The sequence below is a fragment of the Neopsephotus bourkii genome, unplaced genomic scaffold, assembly GCF_033783945.1.
Source record: "Neopsephotus bourkii isolate Nb327-2 ecotype Australia unplaced genomic scaffold, CSIRO-AGI_Nbou_v1 NB_1346, whole genome shotgun sequence".
Classification (NCBI taxonomy): domain Eukaryota; kingdom Metazoa; phylum Chordata; class Aves; order Psittaciformes; family Psittacidae; genus Neopsephotus; species Neopsephotus bourkii.
Genome location: NW_026901826.1, coordinates 921,604 through 942,501, shown reverse-complemented (window position 1 = coordinate 942,501; position 20,898 = coordinate 921,604). Strand labels below are relative to the sequence as shown.

General features: G+C 40.6%; 1 protein-coding gene across 3 annotated transcripts in view; it reads left to right on the top strand.

Annotated features, from left to right (window-relative positions):
• Positions 1-1,503: 1,503 nt before the first annotated feature.
• WWC3 (WWC family member 3) overlaps positions 1,504-20,898 on the top strand; it is a 105,431-nt gene continuing 86,036 nt past the window's right edge. For all 3 annotated transcript variants that reach the window (XM_061366467.1, XM_061366466.1, XM_061366465.1), the window contains exon 1: positions 1,504-2,477. In XM_061366467.1, coding sequence (XP_061222451.1) covers positions 1,519-2,477 — 959 coding nt within the window. In that variant the 5' untranslated portion in view covers positions 1,504-1,518. The remainder of the gene's footprint in view (positions 2,478-20,898) is intronic.

Sequence of the window (20,898 nt, the reverse complement as noted above, 5' to 3'; positions counted from 1 at the left end):
CATTTCCCCGCTTGCCCACTGCTGTTTTGAGCTCTCCATCCCCATTTGAAATCTTTTTGCTGCTTCCATGGTGAGTCCTACAGTTTCTGTAACCTCCATCTACAGATTCTTCACTGAAGCATGACCCTCTCTTGGGACTCTGGGGACCGATGAGGAAAAACCAGCCCATGTTAGAGGGCAGTGCTGCATGTATCCTCAGCAGGGCTAATTAGTTTTGGTGGATTATTATAGCAACTTGGCTCTACTACTTCCAAGTATTATAAGCTAGTCCAGTGTCTTGGCATGGTGCTGTACTGGGCAGACCTTGTGCTAAGGTAACTGCTGCAAGGACATTAAAAGAAATGAAGGTGTTTGGGTTTTTTTTTTCAACAAGAAAATCCAGTGACCTGAGACGTTGTTAATACAGACCTGGGCCATCTGAGGATGCCTGTCTTTGCTAAATAAAACCTCTGAAAGCCTGTGAGACATAAAATAATAGGAACTGCAACCTGGACACCTATGAGACAACCTAGTGTGTGCCAAAGCAAACTCTCTGTTGAGATGAGCTGATCTAAACATAAGCTGTCGTGATCCTGAAGACCAGATCTAAAACCTCACATTTGACAAATTTTACACCTTTACTGTACTCCTAATCTACTTCACCATTGCCCTCAGTTTTATACACTGTGTTCCTTTTTCATCACTAAACCCACATACTACTATCACACCTCATTACTCACTATAGAGTTGGTAGGAAGATTCCAGTCTACTATAATTGAAATAACTTATGAAACATAGGTACACCGTCCTATTATCTACCCTGCTTCTCCCATGCACTGCTCTATTCTTTGATAACTAGTGGTTTAGGGGTGGAAAGGAGAGGGGGAGAGAGAAAGGCCTAAGAAGCCAGGAGCAGAAGTCTTCTAATTTCCCGCATTTATAACCACACTGCAGCAATTAATGATCATAGAGCTGTAATTTAAAATGTTGAATGCAAGTGGAACATAACTGAAATGGCAGGATAATCCCTGGCAGGGTATTGCCAATTTCAGGGGGCTGAGTTAAGGTTGAGAATATATTGTTAAATCCTTTCCTAGTTTTCAGAAGTTTAGCCAGCATTACCTTAACTCTTTATTTCCTGATTTTAAGGAGGTTTAGCTGAAGTCAGTGTCCTGGGAAGGCACAGAGTACCACAGGCCAACTTTAGTGCTGTTCTAATCAAGTTTTGGGGAATTTAATTGTAGATGGTAGTTGGAACTCTGCTTTGGGGTCTCCAGCAGGCTCAGGTCAAACCAGACACTGCCGCTTTCTGCTCTGCAGGATAAGGTTGTGTGTGATTTTCCAGCATCCATTACCCAAGCATTGATACACCATGATTTCTGTGACTCATGGTATCCAACACTTCTCCTCCATCATCATTAATGGCTCTCCAGCAGACCCCTTTTCCTCCCCACATCCCTGTACACGTCCAGATTGCTCAGCACTCCCGAGGCTTTTCGGGTGGGCACTTTGGGATGCCTGACCCAAAGAGGCCTGGGCATGACTCCCTTTTCCAGTCCCCAGCGGGCCGTGGCAAGAGCACAGGCCTCGGGTCGGGACAGGACGGACCCCGGCGGGGCCCCGGCTGCCTTCCCCCTGCCCGCGCCCAGGGCGGAGGACTGCCGCTCTCTCTCCGTAGCTGACGTGTCTGGGTTTGGGCCCGGCTTCCGCGACGCGGGGTGCGGCCGCCTCGCCGGGCCCCGCCGCTTCCCTCCTGCCCCGCGGGCCAGTCTAAGCCAGGCCGGGAGGGTCCTCCCTCCCCGGCCCCTTTCCTCGCTCCGGCCCAGCCCGGCCTTCCGCGGCGTGGGAACAGCCGGGCGGGGCGGAGGGGGGGGCCGGGCCCTGGCGAAGGGAGGGAGGGAAGACCGCCGTGGCCGGCGCCGGGCGGGAGCGGGGGGAGGCGACGGCGGGGCGGGGGCGCTCGGGCCGGCGGGCCGAGCTCGTGGGCTGGGAGCCGCGGCAGCGCGGGGCAGGTCTCGGGCGGGGTTAGGGAGCGCAGCGGGGCTGGTCCCGGCGCGGAGCGCGGCTGGAGTGAGGGAGGATGAGCCCGGTGCGGAGCAGCCGGAGCCGCCCGAGTCCCGCTCCCTGCGGGGCTGTCTGCTAGTGCTGGAGGAGGAAGAGGAGGAGGAGGAGGCGGCGGGCGGCCGTGGCCCGGGCGGGACGGGAGCTGCCCCGGCGGCGGCGGGCGGAGAACGGCTTTCGGCCGGAGCTGGGTGGCGGCGGTGGCGGCCCGGCGGCGGAGCGGCCATGCCGTGGTTGAGCGGCGGGCGGCGGCGGAGGCAGCAGCAGCAAGTGGCGGCGGGACAGGGCGGCGGACCGCCGGCGGGCGGGCAGCGGGGCCGGGAAAGCTCGGAGCTACCGCTGCCCGCTGGCTGGGAGGAGGCGAGGGACTTCGACGGGCGAGTCTTTTACATTGACCATAACACCCGGCAGACCTCGTGGATCGACCCCCGCGACAGGTAAGGGGCGGGAGCCGCCGGTGGACCAGGGAGATCGCAGGGGAAGGAGGGCCCGAGTCCGGTTCATGCCGCCGGGCGCTGGCTCCGCTGCCGGAGAAGGCGCGAGGACAGGCCTTTCCGAGGCCTCCCCGTCCCTTTTTCTGCGCGCCCTCTCCCCTTGTGCGGCGGGGCCGGGCCCATCGGCGACATTTTCCTTCCCCCGTCCGTGGCCGCAAGGGAGGGTGTGGGCAGCGGGGCCCTCCGCCTCACCTCTCCACGTCCGGAGCGGGAAGCCGGGCCGGGATGGAGGGGAGGGAGAGGTACGGGACCCTATCACATCGGCCGTCTTCGGTTGGTGCGTGTGGAGACCTGAGGTGCAGAACCCCTGCCCCAGTGGCGGTCGGGTTTGCCGGTAGCGTTAATGTTAGAGCACAGCAGGAAAATAAGGGAATTACGGCACTTTTTGCCCATGGTGGGAGCTCAGACCAAGCTCTGTCTCTCTGCGGGGGGGGAGACAGGGAGGCTGGACCATACTGCTTCTGTTTATAGTCCTCAAATATTACACTAGCTCCACTGTAATCCAGTGTCTTGGGCATCCTGATTTATTAGCCGTGCTGAACTAATTGGCAGCAGCAGGCTGGAGGCATGCTGAAGTAATTTGGTAGATTACCTCCTCATAAAAGATAACGCTGCGTGGAGGTAAGCAAGCCGGTAAATTCCTGCAGTTAATTTGACAAATACGTGGTCTGTTGCGAATTAGCCGTCTGCTGTGCTGTTTTGGGATAGCATTTTCACATTTCTCAGGCCTGGCGGTGTGTGCTGAGCTGGAATTAGGCCTTTTCATTTTGATTAGTGCGAATAAATTTGGGCAGGTTTCATGTTTTTCAGTAGAATTGAGTTATAACCAATATTCAAGCGTCCTAGCTTAAAAGTGATGGGAGCATGGGCTGCTGCCCGGTAAATACAACCTCTCTTGGAAGCATTCGCATAAAAATTTCCACGCGGGGTTAGTGAACACAACTGTCGGTATTCTAGGTGTCTGCGAAATAAGAAACATATGTCTCTGTGTATGCTTTTCTATATTAAACAATGTTTTTATAGTAAGTGAAAGTTGGACAAGGACAGTTTGAACCTCAGCCAGAGCTACCTTGCCAGAAGTATGCTTGGAATGTTAAGAAGGCCACAGAAGCATTTGAGCACAGTCTGGGTTAAAGACTAGTCATTTGAGAGATTCCTGTCATCTTGCACAATGATACATAACTGTTAAATGGTCAAAATATTTACCTACCAGATCAAGATTCTTTGTCACATTATTTAGACATACTTATGTATGCACATATTCTTTTGCTGATGCATTAAATATTTGTTGTGTTTTAGATAGCACATTTTTCTACATTAAAATGCATGGCAGTGTTGTTTACTTGTAATGTGCTCTTCTAAAGGTAACCAATGACATAACAACCTCTCTGTGGCTTCTTCACATGTCATCCTTTCCATTGAATTTCAGAGGTTATGTGGTTTTGTCTTCTGGAATATCTTGTATACAGACAATAATGAAGAAGACAGCCATTTACTACAGTGTTTAAAGCTCGTTTCCATTCAACTTCAATAGTACTAATAAAATTATGACTTCATGCTTTGAAGAAATAATTGACACGCCCCACAACGCTTAAAAGTTTGCTTAAATATTTCACACCAATGTTTAAACTCAGTTTTATTTTTCATATCGGGTAAGAACAGGCTGTAGAGCAGAGACTGAGATGTTTACATTGAGGCAGATAGAAAATAGTGTTTTCATGAGAACTATCAGTAGTTTCTGCAGAATTCAAGTAGCAGGAGCCAGTTATATGATTGCAGAGTTAATCTTGGGTTGAGAACAGGCTGGTGGTGTTACTTCAGTGAGATAGAACCATAGAATGGTTAGGGTTGAAAGGGACCCAACCTACCTGCTATACCACTAGACCAGGTTGGTCAAATACCTGTCCAGCCTGGCCTTGAAAAAGGTCAAGGATACCTGTGTTCTTCTGCATAGTAGAAAGTGACCAGCCTTTTTGGCTTTCATTCAAACTATTTGCATTCCCATGGGCAGCAGCAAAGTAGGAAAGGATCAGGTTAGTTGTGTTCTAACGAAGTTTGGGAAAGGAAGGTTAGAGCAGCAGGAAATGATACTGAAGATTTTCTCCTCCCCTCCAAAAAAAAAAAAGAAGTTGAAAAAGTGGAGGGCATAATAATCTACTTATATGATAGGTAGCTCAGCATTTTGAGTTTGGTGTAGGGTGACAGAGATCATCCCCCCCGTTTGTGTGGTCTTGTTTCTATCCAGAGGAATTGGACAAAACTGTGGGACCTTAGGCCATGCTGCACCTCATCAAGGCTCTGAGAATCAGTACCTCAAAGCTTTCCTATGGGCAGTAGTCTCATCGGCATCCTCACAGGCTCATCTTTCCCTGTGGCTGGCACTTAGTAGTTTGTTTTTCTTTTCAGCATTCCCCCTTGAGAATTATCAGCCTTTTGTATAGTTTGGTTAGTGAGTTTAATTTGAAGCAGTTATTTGATTAAAAAACAAAACAAAAATCTCCCGCTGCCCCCTCCCCCCCCCCGCGTTTTTCCAGTTAAGCCAAGAAGAGAAGGAAATACTAATTTGAGAAGTTGAGAAAGGAGAAATCTGCTCTGTAAAAGATTTTGGAGTTTGTGAAAGAGAAGGTAATGAGGGCAAGGAAGGTAAGTAAAAATAATACAGAGTGAGAGGGGCTGAAGGACTCAGAAGTACATCTTTTATGAATTTTGGCATAAAAAAGTGGAATAAATGAAGAAAAAAAGAGGGAGAATAGCAGATGTGTGATAAAATTGGCAGATTTGAGAAGCATCTTTGGTATCAAATCAGTGGTTAGGTTGGGGAAGATACTGTGTTGATTGTGGATTGTGTGTAATGAATAGATTGCTGACGATTGTCTAGCAGATCCTGTAACTCTCAAAATGAAGCCGTTCACTGCACGTTTTCATCTCTTAGAAGTTGTCTTCTATCTTAATAGATTGTAAGATCTTAAGGCAGCAAACAGTTTTTTATCTTGTGTTTGCAGAATACTTGCTATATTGAGATTCTGGTCAATAACTGGGTGTTGTAAATGGTCTTATAGAAGTCTGATGATGTTTGAGGTTGATATTGATGATCCTTGTGGCACCAAGGATTTTATTACTGTGGCTGTTTGTTACAAGACTGTGTTTTCAGGTGATTAGAGCCCAGCCAAAAATGTTGGTATTTGGCAAAAGCTTTCTAAACTGGTGAGTCTTGTTAGATTTGTTGTATGTGGAAGCTTCAGCTAAAATATAGTGTTGGGTTTTTGGAACAACTCTAGGGGAGAGGGAGTGTTTCCTTCAGCTTCCTAATGTGGGTTGCCTTGTTTGAAAGTTTGAATCATCTTGCTTTGAAATGAAGATTTTAAACTTATGAAGTGTAGGAGTGTTTCTGCATGGAGAAATCACCCATTTGGGCCACTTTTGGAGGATATGAAAAATTGGTATGAGCTAGGTAAAGATTTAAATTTTATCATCTGCTTGTACAGGAACTTCCTGCAAACTGGGCTGCTGGTATGTTAATTGTAATCTGAGAGGTTTTCTGTCCTGTGTCCTCATCAGCATCTTAATTCCAAGACCTAAAAGGTGCTTAATTTGTGCACAGGAAAAAAACTCTGGCCTTGTAGAAGAGGTGGGTTGGAACAAGCAGAATGGGAACAGGCGGGGTTGGTTTTGGAGTTGGATGGAGCATAAGGGGCTGTGTGGAAATCTTTGTTAGGTTATGGAAAACAAAGCAGTCAGGAGTTGGGGGTAGGGAGAAGGAGGATTGTACCTAAAGCCTGGGAAGAAAAAAGTAGGGGAACTGGACTGAAAACCAGTAGGGCAGGGAAAAACAGGTAAGAAGAAACTGGTCTGGTGAGGGTTCAGGGTGTGAGGGTGTCAGCTCTTTTCCTGGCTGTACATGGAACCCTGAGGGAAAAGAAGGAGCACTGAGTTTGGATGAGGAATCTTCAGAGTTGGAAAATATGCATGTAGGGCAGCGTATAAAGTCTAGGTGAAGAAGGGAAGATGAGTGGAAGGTGAAATACAAGAACTACATGTGAAATGTAAGGATGGGGGTCAGGAAGTGTAAGATGTGTTGGATTGATGAAAAAAGTTGATGAAATTGATGAAGATTGATGAAAAAGAAATCAGAATTGTAGAAAATGAAAATAAGCGGGAAAGGCTAATGGGCTTGAAACAAAGAGTCAGCTTGGGAAAGTCATGAGGCAGGTATCTGTTATTAGGGTGCAGAATAGAAATGGTCAAGGGAGTAATGGCCAGAAAGGTCCAAAAGTGCTGTCTGCTTCCTGCTGAACAATTTCAGGACTCCTTACTCTCATCATTTATTTGTGTTTGGCAAATGCCTCTATTACCCAGTTTGCCTCTTCTCTTTGTCGGTTAGGACAAAGGCTATTACTACTGTTTCCTCTTGTTATGGCAAGGGGCAAAGCGAAGTGTTCAAACCCAAGTGCTGGTGTGTGTAATGCTGCACAATGTGATTTCTGTTTTCTGAGTTTGGTTTTATAAAGGAATAGAAGGTGGCAAGTAAGAAGCTTAAATTGAGAGAATATTCATGTCAGATATTCAAAGCTAGAAAATTCCATACTTAATTGATTAACTACTTTTTTAGTCACAAACTACTTTTTCATGTATTTTCTTGCCTTGTTTGATATGTGAAGAGGAGCAACTCTGAGGCCAGATCAGAGGACTATGAAGTGGTAAGAATCAGTTCTAATTTTTTTTTTGTCCAAATTGGAATATGTGCCTCTCTAGTGAGGCAAGGGGTCTTTTGGCACACCAGTGCATGATATGGTTAGAAATGCAGTGACCACTTTATCCATGCAAGAAAATTATCTCCTTAACATATAGGAATGTATCTGTCCAGTTGACATTACTCAGCAACCCAGAGACAATCAGAAGATTTTTTGCAAGCAGCATTTTTCTGGACCTGGCTTAAACCTCTTCACTGAGAGTTGCAATTAGTGTCATTTGGTATTAGAATTTAAATACTTCTGTTGCAAAGCATGAAAAAGACAAAGGCTACAGGGTAGTTAGTACCCCTGCCATTTTTGAAAGTTTGCATCAAATTCGTATGTGTTTTCAGACTTTGCATGTCTACTTCCTTTTTGCTGTATTTCGATTATCAACTGATAATTTTGTTTTGAACTAATGCTATTTGTGGAATGGGAAGAAAACAAAGTGATTGTTGGTTGTTCTTTTAATACTCCCTCTGAAAACATTACAATGACTGGACGGATTTACATCATGTGTTTTATTTGACTGTGGTGCAGACTGTTAATGTAAGGCATAAAGTGTAACCTATAGGTCACAAATCTATTCTTGGAAGCGGTGCTTTGAAAATGCTTAAAGGGAAGCAAAACTCCACTAATTTTGGTCATGATTTTATAGACTGGGTCTCTAGGCTGTCGGTGCCAAGCTTACGAGAGAGATGAACGTAAAGAAAAAAAATAGTTGAATGAGTGTGGATCTGGAAAATATGCTCTCCCATGACAGCAAAAGAGCTGAATTTATTCAGTTGAAGAGGTGTTTTGGAAGTGGTTTGATCATAAAAAGAGATGATACCGGAGACTTAGAGCTTTTTGTTTAGTAGATATGTAATAGTATCTGATAGTCAGAAGTTGGAAGCAGAAATATGATATGTTTTTAATAGTAAGAGATATTAAATGTCAGAGTAGTTCTTCCACTCCTTTAGTTCTCTAGATGAAATGAGGTAGTTCAATTTTTTTTTTCGCCTGATGCAAGTCAGCTATTGCTTGGAGTCCCATTGTCTATGTCCATCTATTTTTACTGCCTGCATTGCATGATATGTTACTTAACCTATATATAATATATATAGCTAAATATATTTTCTAAGGATTGGCAGAGCAGCCATTCTTTCATTAGAAAGCGGAGGGCCTTTCTGGTGGTTTCTCTTAACACAGCAAGGAGGAAGATCCACATTATCTCTGTCACTTGAGGTATCTGGGTCACTGCAGTTGCATCATTTGATTACCTCAAGTTAGCAGTGAATACAGTGGACTTGATAAACTTTATGTTAAAAGTATTACACATAAAGTAGTACTTGAAATCCAGATGTTTTGAATTTTCAGTGCAAAAGTCAAGCCTGGCTGCAAGACAGTGTGGATGGGAAAGCTATGCAGCTGTGCGACTGCTTTCCTGGCATGTGACTGGGAATACTTGCTGCAGCACATGGCATGGAGAAAGGGCTGTGGTGCCCTAAGCCTCCTTGGCAGTCTGCACACATTTGTGCTTTAGTTCTTGATCAGAATAATTCAGTAATATTTTTAAAGGCATGCTGTAGCTGACATTTGTTTTGAAAGTTTCACATATATGTATGTCATGATAAATCTACTTCTTTGCTTTTCAGGAGGGAGATGCATTCCTGTTTTTTTTTTGTTTGTTTGTTGGTTTTTTTCCCATCCTGGCCAGTATCTTCAAAAAGGAAGATATTTTAACTTTGTATTGTGAGTAAATCCCATTAAATGTTTGTGATAAAAAAAGAATGTAGATGCAAGCTTCCTAGAATTAATGTTAGCTGGAATTGGGCATGTTTTCAAGCTTGGTCTTTCATTTGATTGGTAGATTCTGATTACAAGTGACTGGTAAATAATTCTAAATTATTCCCCCCCTCCTCCCCTTGACTCTAGCTCTCTGATTGAAATGTTTTTTTAAAAGTAGCTTTTAATTCAGTGTCAGATATATGTTGCTTGGGGAAAAGCAACTTATAGTACAATACTAGTGAATTATGATTTATTTAATTGATCTTTACTGGTTAAAAAACACATACTTTGAAAATTTAGCTTAGGTAGCATAAAGCTGCAAGACCTAATGCATGTATGCTAAAGATCAAAACGGCTATTGAGCCATGGTAACTTCATTACCAAAAACCGCTGTTAAGCCGCTTACTGTTTTGTTAAGGGCGAAGGAGGTTTTTGTGTGTGTAGTTTTTACCTCTAAATGGAAGTATTTTCAGGAATTAGATAAGAAATGCAGACACCTGCCTTATTGTATTTGTGTGCATGCTAGAAAGGTTTAAATTAGCACTTTTGTCTTCAGTGTTAAGGCAACGCAGTGGCAGATGTTCTGAGGGCTTTTGCTTGAAGGGTTCTCTTAACTGCCTCATGTATGAGTTGGGTCTTATAAACTGAGAAACTGTGATGTGTGTTCACAGTGCTCAAAACTGTCAGAGAAGGTACTTTCCTGTTTCTTACATATATAAATCAACTTATAACTGAGTCAGTATAAGCATAATGGTTGTATTTATTGTCATTAAGCAGCACCAAGTATTGTTAAAAGAAAATTGGGTATTTGTATTCTATCTTCTAAAGGGTGTGTGTATGGGAAGTGTCTACTTCTCAGGATCTATAATCTGCACATATGAGAATGCAAGATTTTAAATGTCACAAGACTAGGGCTGGGTTTTAAGTTCTACTATCTGGAGAAAAAACTATTTAGGCTTGGATTCTAGTGATAAGTTTAGTTCGAGAGATAACTTAGTGCTTTTAGTGAACGTAAATACAGTGACAGCACTGTGCAAACATAAGAACAAATGACTTGTAGGCAGTAAAAAAAAAATTAGCAACCTATCTATAGCAGAGTCCTGTTAACAAGCTTCACAGAAGTGCCCATTAAATGTAATGTTCATTTATAATTCTGTGTTTTTTACTGGAAGGTAGAGCTTTGTAAAGTTGTATGTGAGGCCAGGAAAAAAATATTTAGTTGATCTTTTGGTGAAACAAAGTGAAACTAATACTTTTTCTGCCTACATTTAAAAATAGAACTTCCTGAATATCTTATCTGCTGCAGATGTGACAGTTCACATTCACCAGGAAAGCCAGCGAGTATTGCAGCTTTTAAGTAATCTTCAACTTGTTTCTGGTTGAAAGAAGCTAGGTAAAGAAAACGTGCTCTAGGTGCTTTTTCTACATCTCTGCCTGCTCTGGCAGAGCAGCCTGCACACTCAGCTAGGTTTCACAATATAGCACCCTTGAGCTACTGGTTAGCTGCTGCCAAAAGGAGCAGTGTCCTCCCCACCAGCTGCATGGTCTCATCCCTCTTTTGCACGGGTACCTGAGTTTACTCGACCTTAGAGTAAGACAAATTGCAAAATAACTCCTATGAAGTATTTTATTTCTCTGTTTTTGGGGAGGGTAGTTGTCAGCCAGTTTGGTTCCCTAAGCTGACTTAACCTTTAGGGCAGATGGGTATTTAAGTGGCTTATGTCAATTAAGTTTAATTCAGTAAGGAACTGGATTAGTCAAAAGCGATGAGTTGGTTTAGAAACTTCTTTGAGTAAATCCTCTTTGTGAATGGCAGTCTTGACTACTGATTTTTAAAATACCACCATAGTAAAACACATCTATAAACAATCTTCTAGTTATGTTTAAAAAGGAAGGATTCCCTTTCAGACACCAGATGGATGTATAAAAGTCAACAGAAGTCAACTAAATAGGTGTCAGTTTTTCAGCTGAGTAGCAGCACTGAAGTTGCTATTAAGAAGTGAGAGGGCTACAAGCAGCGGGAACCAATTTGTCTACTGAATTTGAGGCATCAGCAGCAGCTTGGAAACACTCATGAAATATCTGGTGAAGTCACTGGTGAGCATTGCCATTGCTGGCAGTGAACGAAGCTGGTGCATGAGGATGTGGGACCAGACTGGGGAAAGTATCAGCAGCGTGGTACCTTGGAGGTGTGTGTGAGAGGGAACTAAGTATAAGCCAGATGTGGGGAAGATCTTGACAGTGGAGCACTTCCAAGCAGGATCTCAGTTGGGTATAGAAGCAGTAGGGTGTAACGGCAAGGGTGGAATGTGAAAAGACATATCAAGGTAATAATAAAAAACCGCAAAGCATCCACTGGGGGGACTTTGAAGGTGGCTTTGTCACCAGTGTTTGGAGCTAGAAGTCATTAAAAGATTGTGGCAGTAGAACTGTGAAATCTTCTAAAGATGTGAATGGGTCAAGGTTGAAATTGCCAGGTGGTAGAGAAGAAGGCTATAATATTTGAACTGGATGATCAAGTTTTTTGTCTCTGCTTATGGAGAGGAGCAGGGACTCCGATGCTGTATTTTTTTACCCTTGCAACCAATCCAAGCCTATTTCATGGAGATAAATCCCTTGTTTCTTAACTAATGGCGAGAGCATGGAGATGTAAGCTTTGTTCTGTCATGCTAGAAGGGTCTTGATCATTTCTTGTTTCTGTTTCAGATAGGAAAATTAATTTGGACTTGGTACAATTAGGGTGTGCTAAAGGCATGGCAAGACTTGACCTGTCACTTCTAGTGGCCCATTCAGTCATTTGAGTCAGCCATTTAATACACCCAGCCTCCTGGTGAGGCTTGCTCTAGGTACATGTTGCATGATCAAGCAAGCTGAAGTATTTCTCAGTTTGTTTCTCTGCCTTTTTGTGCATTTGGTGGAGTAGGAAAGGCTCTTGCACCCAGTGATGAACTTGGTGGTCTCTCTGTGGTTTTCAGGATGGAGGCAGTTCTGTGCTGTACTGTTAGCTCTTTTGGCAGAAGGAGCTGATTGCCATCAAGGGCTGAATTAGCAAATATTGAAACTGAAGCAACTAGGTTTTTTATTTTTTTTTCAAAGATTTTTCTATTTCAGTGTATCTAACTGGTAATGGGACAAAAATAAAGTACAGTAATAATTAACATCCTTGAATCAGCAATGGAGAATCAAAGGCTGTCTTTCATAGCTTTCTGAAAGAGTTATTTTCAAGATGAAATATCTATGGAGAATCTTGTTGAAACTATTTTGATTTCTATTTTACTTAGGCTGAAGCTCTTTTTACACACACAGTGATTATGATTCTTTATGGCAAAACGCAAAGCTTGGTATCAAAACTGAAAATGCATAATATTTCAAAATTAATTTATTTAATCTTGGATTACAGTTTAAACAGCTAAAAATAAGACTTTTAAAAAACCTTAATGCACAGCATGTTCTTAGAAAGTGGCTGATCCATGTTTGGAAAGGCAGCTGACGTACTGCATAATTATCTAATTCTATAACATAAACAAATAGAGACATGCTTCTCAGAGGAGGATCCAGTCTAAAGTTACTTGATTTGAACAGCAATTTCATGCATGCTTAGAAGAATTTCAGAATAAAAAGTAAACTCTCATTGTGGTGGTTGGGATTTTTTATTTTTTTTTTTTTCAATATAGGGGTAATTAGTAGGTGGTGAAAGTATTGCATGTGTTTGGAAGTTACTGCTTAAAACTTGAGTGTCTTCTGCTTTTTCCAGATGACATCTTTTGGATAAGACTAAGACTCATAGTATTAAAGATGTGATATGGCACACAGATAAAAATCCCTGAAACCCAAACTTCATAAAAAGTGAACTGTAGAATCCAATTAAAATCAATGTAATGATCATCATGGCTGTTGGATCATAGATCAATTTTGATAGTATCTAAATAGTCAGCAATTACAGTGTTAGAGACTAACTCATTAACCTGATGGTTATCCATTATGAGCTAGAGAAGGTATAACTGACCTCTCATTTATATAGTAATAATAAAATAATTGGAAATGCATGTAAAGACTTGAAATGCAGTAATTTGTCAAAAGTGAGTTGCAGAACACGTATGTTCATATTGCATGTTCACATGCTTATTTCCAGCTGTATTTGTGTCCTGAGTGATGGCGTTTAAGAAGAAAAAGTGCATGTTACTTTGTGTTGGTTGGAGATGTCTTATCTTTACTTTTTTTTTGCCAGCTCATAGTTTATTCAAGGGAAAACCTAGCAGTGCTCTTGTGGTTATGGGTGTATTGCGATTTGTGATAAATAGGCACCATGTGCTTAGGGCTCCGCACAGGTATTTGAATTCTACTTCTGTGTTTAATGTAGCTGCTCAACTGAGCCGATTGAATTACAGAATAGAAAAACATTTGCTAGTACCAGCTTGCAGAAAGATGGTTAAAAATGCTCTCCTTTGAAATGATGGTTTAATTTCTCCCATGTCTTGAGATTCCTCTTGAGTAATCAAATCCAGGCCTTCCATAATCATACCTACGCATGTGAGCTTCCAGTTTCTTCATTTGATGGTGCTTCATACAATGGATTCTTCTTTTAGAAGTGCTTTGATAATCCATTGTAGCCTCCTTAATCGCAGTTTGATTTGAGCTTGTATCTCGTCTGCATGGCAAAAGACATTGTTCTGACTAACTCTTTACAGAGGCTTAAAAAAATTGCTTTCCCCAAAAGAGAAGTAAAAGCTTTTTAATTAAAAATGGTCAGGTATTTTTGCATCAGCTGTATTTTGCATCTGGACTGGTTAGCTGTAAATTTGTGTTGGCTCTAGGGGAACTTAGGGAGGAAATCTCATGTCATCAAGAGGAAGATCTGTTGTGAAAACTTTCTGATTTCACACCGTTCTCAACTCTTGGAAACTGCAGCTTAATGCACACATGGTCCAGGAACTTAATGTGCTAGGACATCTAGGACTTAAGAAAGAAGTGACTCTTTAGTTACCTGTATCAATCAAAAGTAGCTACAATATACTTATTTAGAAGTCCAAGAAATAACTGCTATCTTAAGCTTTTTGCCTTAGAGAGCAACATGCACAGACACAGAGCTTGGCCTGAGCCTTCCTTTTGCCTTGCTTTTAGTAGTTCTCTGCACTTTGAGGGTCTTGTGTACTGATGCATCTAAACTTGATTTTTCATAACACCATGTAATTCAGTGAATTTAAGAAGGATTTTCTTTGATCTTAACAACCATTTCACTAAGTCACTTCGAATTGTTGCAAATTGTGAAGCCTCATTACAGTTCTTGAAGTGTGTTTGTTAAGTGTTTTCTATTCAGGAAGAAGATGATGGTGTTGAGGCAAAAAAAACCTAATTGCTAAACTCTGTGTACTTGTCTTAAGCAGTGTTAAAGTGGTAAATTGGGATTTTTTTGATGATGGTTTATATGGGTTGTTTTTGGTCTTTAATAGGGTACAGCTACAATTAATTTTTTTCCAACAAATTGTGAAATAAGCCCCTTAATTCTTGCTTTCAAAAAAATCCCCTTAGCCTGCTTTTTGGTGTAAAATGTCAAGATATGTGTCATCATGCTGACTTTTGGATTTTGATTGACTGTGGGATGAAGACACTATATTTCCAATTCCAGAAGTTATTTTCTTATTGTTAAAATAAGCTGCTGTGCAAATTCCTGCTTTTTTTTTTTTTTTTTTTTTTTTTTAATTAGTTTTCCATATGTGCTTATATGAAGTTTTGGAGAAGTATTATAATTTTCCTCAGTTAAATGTGATAGGTGGCTTTCAGAGCAAAAGCCCTTGTAGACCATGAAACACAAGCATGTAATAAAGAACACATTAATGTTTTGTAAAATGTCATTTAACCATCTGAAATTTCAAGTGACTTACTATCTGCAGTATTTCTCACAGCTATAGCCTCAGTGCTTCTGTAGGTAAACATTATTCCAGCTTTACAGTCTGGAAAGTTGGAGGTGAGAAATGCTTGTGGGAAATGATCCATGCTGATCCATGATTAGTTTTTTGTGCAGAACCACTGCAGCATTTCATATTATTAGTTCTAAATGTTACTCAGAATTCTCTCTACTGAATCTGTACTTAGGGTGTCTAGGATTCAAGGGCATCTTAGAGAATTATCAACTACTTTAATTTTTGATACATTTTCAAAAACAGCTTGTGGGAATTCTGGCACAAAGTTTGATATCCTGACTTTTCTAGGAGTGTGTCATGTGCTTAGAAAAAGAAGCCTTAAGTTTTCACAGAAGGGCATTTAAAAAGTAACTTGAACATTTCATTAAACTTAGATGTAAACTGGTTTTCATGCTCAGCCAGGTTATAGAATGTCCTTCCATGACTTAATAAAAGCAAAACACTAGATAGTTCATATTGATGAAGATTTTTTTTTGTTTTTATTTCTTTGTGTTTTTTGTGGGTTTTTTTTTGTTTTGTTTGTTTTTAAACAACTATTCATCAATTTTGTCACAATATTCTGGAAATCTGACACAATAGGTAAAGCTACAGTGGCTATGGAAAACAGTCCATTTTTGTAAACTCCCATCCAGCTTGTTTTAGGTACAGGGTGAACCCATTTGTACCAGTCTGCTGTAATATCATGTTAGGTAGATTACTTCTGGGAGTAATCTTATAGATGTGTCTATTCCTGTTCAAGGCTTTTGCTCAGTAACAGTGATGACGTAGCTGATCTTGCTTTCTGGGTATCTGCCTGCTAAGGGTGAGCTGTGTCCTCTGTTTCACAGTACCTGCCAAACAACTCTGAAGTGGTAATACATTTTCATTACTATTGACCAGGACTTGATTTGAACCTTGAGTTCAAGCTTATTTCTCTTTTCCTCATTTCCCACTTGTATGAAGCTTTTTGGCCATTACCCGATTCTTTTGGACGTAGTATTTGAAAAAGGATATGGATAATGCTGTTTTTGTTTGTTTTGTTGTTGGGTCTTTTTTTTTCTTCTAACACCTTACATGTTAGGGGTTCAGAAATCTTAAAATGTTTTGTTGTTTTAAAATGCAGCTGCATCATTTTACCATTAAAACTTACTGTAATAAATTGTGTAATTATATATGGTATGTGAACATCTGGGTTTTGAAGTTTTGCACACATGACTGATGGTTTGCCTACAGTTCTTCACATGCTTGTTTTATTCTTTCTGAAGTCAGTTGATAAACTCATGTTTATTTTTTACATTAATCATAACCGTAAGTTTCTTCTATTTCCCTTACATGTAGAGTCTGTGGGACATTTATAAAGGACTTTTCTGTCCTCTCTAAAAATAAATTAACTGGTGTTAAGAACTCCGGTTCCATTAGGAACTACCCAAAACTAATGTCCTGGCTGTGGAATTTTTTTCCCCACCCTCCAGTCCATGAATAGTGTTCTTTAAAATGCAAGTCTTTTGAGATTATATGTTCATTTTTCTGTCTGTGGCTTTTAGGTTTTTATGTAGGTGCTCTGAAGCTTATTTTCCAAAGTGAATGAAGATTTTAATACTAATCCCTGTATCCAGATACTCTAAGGATGTGTCTTCTATAAAGAAAAAATGTGTAATGTTAGTACATTGCATTTAGAGCGAAATAGTTCCCCTTTACTGTGATTTCTGTCTCAAATTAGGAATATATCAGGGTTGTTCCTCCCTGTTAGTGAACATGGTCAGATGTCTGGACTATTAAAAGAATAATTTCCAAGTAGTTGTCAGAACACTTTGGTTAAGGAATTTCTGAACATATTATTTTAAGGTACTACATCTGATAGAATTTAAAATAAATGAGTTTTAGTGGGTTTCTGGGGGTTTAGTTTTTGGTGGTTTGTTTGTTTTTTTAGGAGTGGGAAATCTGCTATGAGTAGAATGCTAGTGTAGGAGATTTTCCTCGAGTCCACATTTTACTCATTTTGTATACTCTCTGTATGGTAGCAGGCATGCTTTTAAAATGTTGGGTTGGTTGGATTTTTTTTTTCTTAATAGTAAAAATAGCTTGCAGCTTATTGAAAAACAAGCCAGACCTGTGCCTCAAAATCCAAATGAAACTGCTGCTTAGATGAGGCTCTAAAGAGGGCATTTATACGTTGTGGAATGAATGGCATGCCTGCACTAACTCCCGCAGGCCGGATATTTCCAAGGTATCAGACAGAGCTGTATATACTGCACCCTTCCCCCTTCAGATCAGAAGGTTTCTGCCTTGGCAAGCTCCAAAGGACCCTGGCCCTGGTGGGGAGGACTGAGTTAGGGATGGGGTGGGTGGAGTGGGGAAACAAAAATGAGCATGGTGACTGTGTGTGTTTTATTTTTATATTTCCCAATTTTCCATGCAGACTGTGCTGTGGCAGTTCATAGGCTCCTTGTACTTCGTGAGCTAGTGTTGTTTTTCTAATCATTGTTCTTTGAACAGTGTAGTTAGGAATTTCCTGTTCACGTTTTACTACAATGGTTTATTTAAAATGATAGTCCACAGTCTTTTTCCTGACCTAAAACTAGATTAGCCTTGAATGCTGAAGAGAAGTCAGACAAATGAAGAGGATAGACTGTATTTGCTTATGTCATGGAGAGAGGTCTTTTAACCACGGGCTCAGTTATATCAAATACCACAAGCCATGTTTCTTAAATATTTATTAAGACAAATAAACAGTTATTGTATGAACTGGCACATCTCCAGACTTCTTTTTCTTTGAGTCTCATGGATGGGTCGCTTTCAATCAGGAGAAATATTTTTAATCAAGTTGCTGATATCTACTGGTTTATTGAATTCAGCATTACCTCAGTTCTCCCCTTTTCCCACCCCCTTGTTGCATTTATAAAATGAAACAAAATCTCAGCAAAATCCAAGATAAAAAAGGAAGAAACAAACTACCTGGAAATACTCAAAATTCGGAACGAGCCTACCTTTTGTCAGTACGTCTAATGCCTGTGGGAAGGAAGAAGTAGCATGGCCTTTATACATATTGCTGTATGTTTGCTTTCAAATTTGAGGAAAAAAAGTCCCCAAGCCTAGCAGTGTTAGGTGCACAAGGAATTGCAGCATCTTTATTGCATAGTTTATGTTGATTTAGGATAAGTTTCTTGTATGACATTATTATTCTATAAATAATGCACACCTGTATCAATGAACAGCACGGGTAATAAAGCTATCAATTTTTTATCTAGAAAGAGATGAAATTCCAGTGTTAAATCCAAAGTGGAAGTCATATATTGCTTTTTATTTTACAGAAAAATTACTGTAATAGAAATTGTATTATGGTGTGGCACAAAAGTTCTAGCTAGTTTTGGAGGGGTGGTGTATTAAGCTGCTTCAGTTGGCTACTGAGATCATTACTGACAAGCGTCAAGCTTGTGAGTATACACTTCATACAGTGCTCTTGGGTATTTTTAATGCAAGAATGTGTGAGCATGTGCATGTGAAGTTGTAAGAAACCTGCTAAATTAATTTTTCAAGCTGAGAGATGTCAAATTTGTAAAGTTGTGGAGCTGATATGACACAGGGGCATGTCATTACAAGGGTGTTGCCAGTTAAAATACTCAGCTGTTATGGTATTTCCAGCTTAGCATCTAACTTTGTTCCACCCAGCAAGTAGTCACATAAATAGGACTAGCTGTGGATTTTTAGAGGAAATATTTAATGTATTTTTAAAGAAAATAACATTTGGAAGGGAAAACTTTTAAGCAGCTTGCATGTGAGTGTCTGGGGCAGGGCAGGGAGATGCCTTGCAGGGTGCCGAGATTGGTGTGCTACAGAAGCTTGCAGGAGATGTTATGTGGAAAATGTTACCATTTATAGAAATCAGGTATTTCCATGAGTACTGGAACTGGTGAAGTCTTGATTTCCTGTGGGTTTATGTCTTACAGCTGATTGACTTCGGTGTCTGGGAAGGTGAAAGTTCTGACGGACACGTTCTTTGCCTTACATTTGGGGTATTTGCATCCACTTGGTTCTGGGCAGATTTTCTGATACCTGATTCTAATTAGGTTGGAAACACGGACTTCTTGCTTCTACTTTCATAAGCTTTTAAAGGTGTTCAAATTATCTCAGGGGTTTCCCTAAAATTTGCAACACTTCAATAGCACAAAAAAGTAGACTTAGATCTGCTAGTTAATATTGTTATTAATAAAATCACATCTCTGTATTTTTATAGGAGGTGACACTACAAGCCTTTGATATTTTTTTTTTTGCCAGTGTTGTTTCTTACTTCCTAGTAGCCAATTCCTAAAAAACAGGTTTTTTTTTTTTACCTATTAAATAATAAAAATATGTTTTGAGATGACTGTGCCAGATTTTATGGTACAGGCTTGGACTATGATTGTTCTGTGGTGTTTGTGCAGTGGATGCACTATTGCCCTACACGTGAATCAAAGCATTAGACAGATCTAAGCTTCCAGTGTAGGTAGCTGTTGGGCTGCGTTGCCTTTGGTACACTGCCTGGCTTTTAGGTTTTGTTTCCAGCATTCATGAGCAAACGGTGCAATCCTAAGTAGGGATCCAGAAGATTTATCAGTGAAATACTTGCTATTAATGTACCTCCTGGAGCTGTTAGCAAGCATCTTTTGTTTGTAAGGATTGGATATTCATTGCATGAAATACTGTCAAGAGTAGTGGGTGCCATTGGCTTTGCTATCAGCAAAGATTGTTCACCTTGGTTTTGACCTTATTAAGCATAAATTTTTCTGCCTGGAAAAGCCGGAGTTCAGTAAGCTTGGGTGTGAATAAACAAGACCCTTGATCTCCCACGTGAATACTTTTCATGTAGCAATCCCGGTGAGTAGTTTATTCCAGTGGATGAAGTAAGTGAGGTGAATAAGGTGAGTAAGCAATTTCATTATGAGACGCTCTCAGTTGTGTCTAAATGCTATGTTGCAAATTCGGCTGGTGCTTTGAGCTGGTTGGGAGCCAGGTGGCTGTGGTTAATTCATCACTGAACCTGAGCTAACAAGCCCTGTGCAGGCTAGGTTATATTAGATGGAGCTCCCTGCTGCACTAAAGTAGCTGGAAGCTGTATGTGTGAGAGTCAGTGCAGAGCTGCTGTGGTTCTGCAGGAAACATCCTGGGTAGACAAACTCCAGAAATGCTTGTGTGAAGTAATTAATTTACTGTATGAATTTACAGTACCTTTTACTGTAATGTTGCTCTCTTTGAAGATCAGTTAATTTTGTGCAAGTTGTAGGCATTAGTTATTTCTCATAGGGTTGTATTTATAAACACATAAAATGTGTATTATCATAAGGTGTATCAACAGTGTTAGTTAAATGGATTGTTAACATTTCTTACTTGTTGATTTGCAGTAGTATAGCATTTTTTATGTGATAAAGTTATCTTAAGCACAGATCTTTGAAATAAAGCCATGACTTCAGGAAGATTTCTAATATAATCCAAACACAATAGCTACTTGGAAGGATAAGCTCAGTCTTCAAAGTAGACAATTAAATTACTCTTTTCAAATACTTGAAAGAAACAGAAAAATGCCTTTAAGTTTTTCTTCCCATTTTTCTGAAATCCTGCTTTACATTTGTTGCCTTGTCTCCCAGCTGTATTTCTGCCATGTCTTTTCTGACCTCTTATTCTAGTTGTGAAATGCCAGCCCTAAAATGTTGTTTCCCTATTTTAATTATGCCTTTCCAGAACGTGTTGTTCAGTGAAAATTTGGGAGATTGGGATTCAGTGCTGTGCTCTGCTACATGGGTGGTTTTTTTGTGTGCTGTTACTTTTACATGCGTTGTATCTGGTGTTCAGGTGGGCACTAATGATGGTGTTTTTTAACTTTATGATGGTGTTCTGGTTCTTAATGAATAATGTGATTGTATGACTACAAATAAACCAAGAGTAATGTAAAGATTCAGTTCCCTTATTTTTGGCTTTCTTTGCTAACAT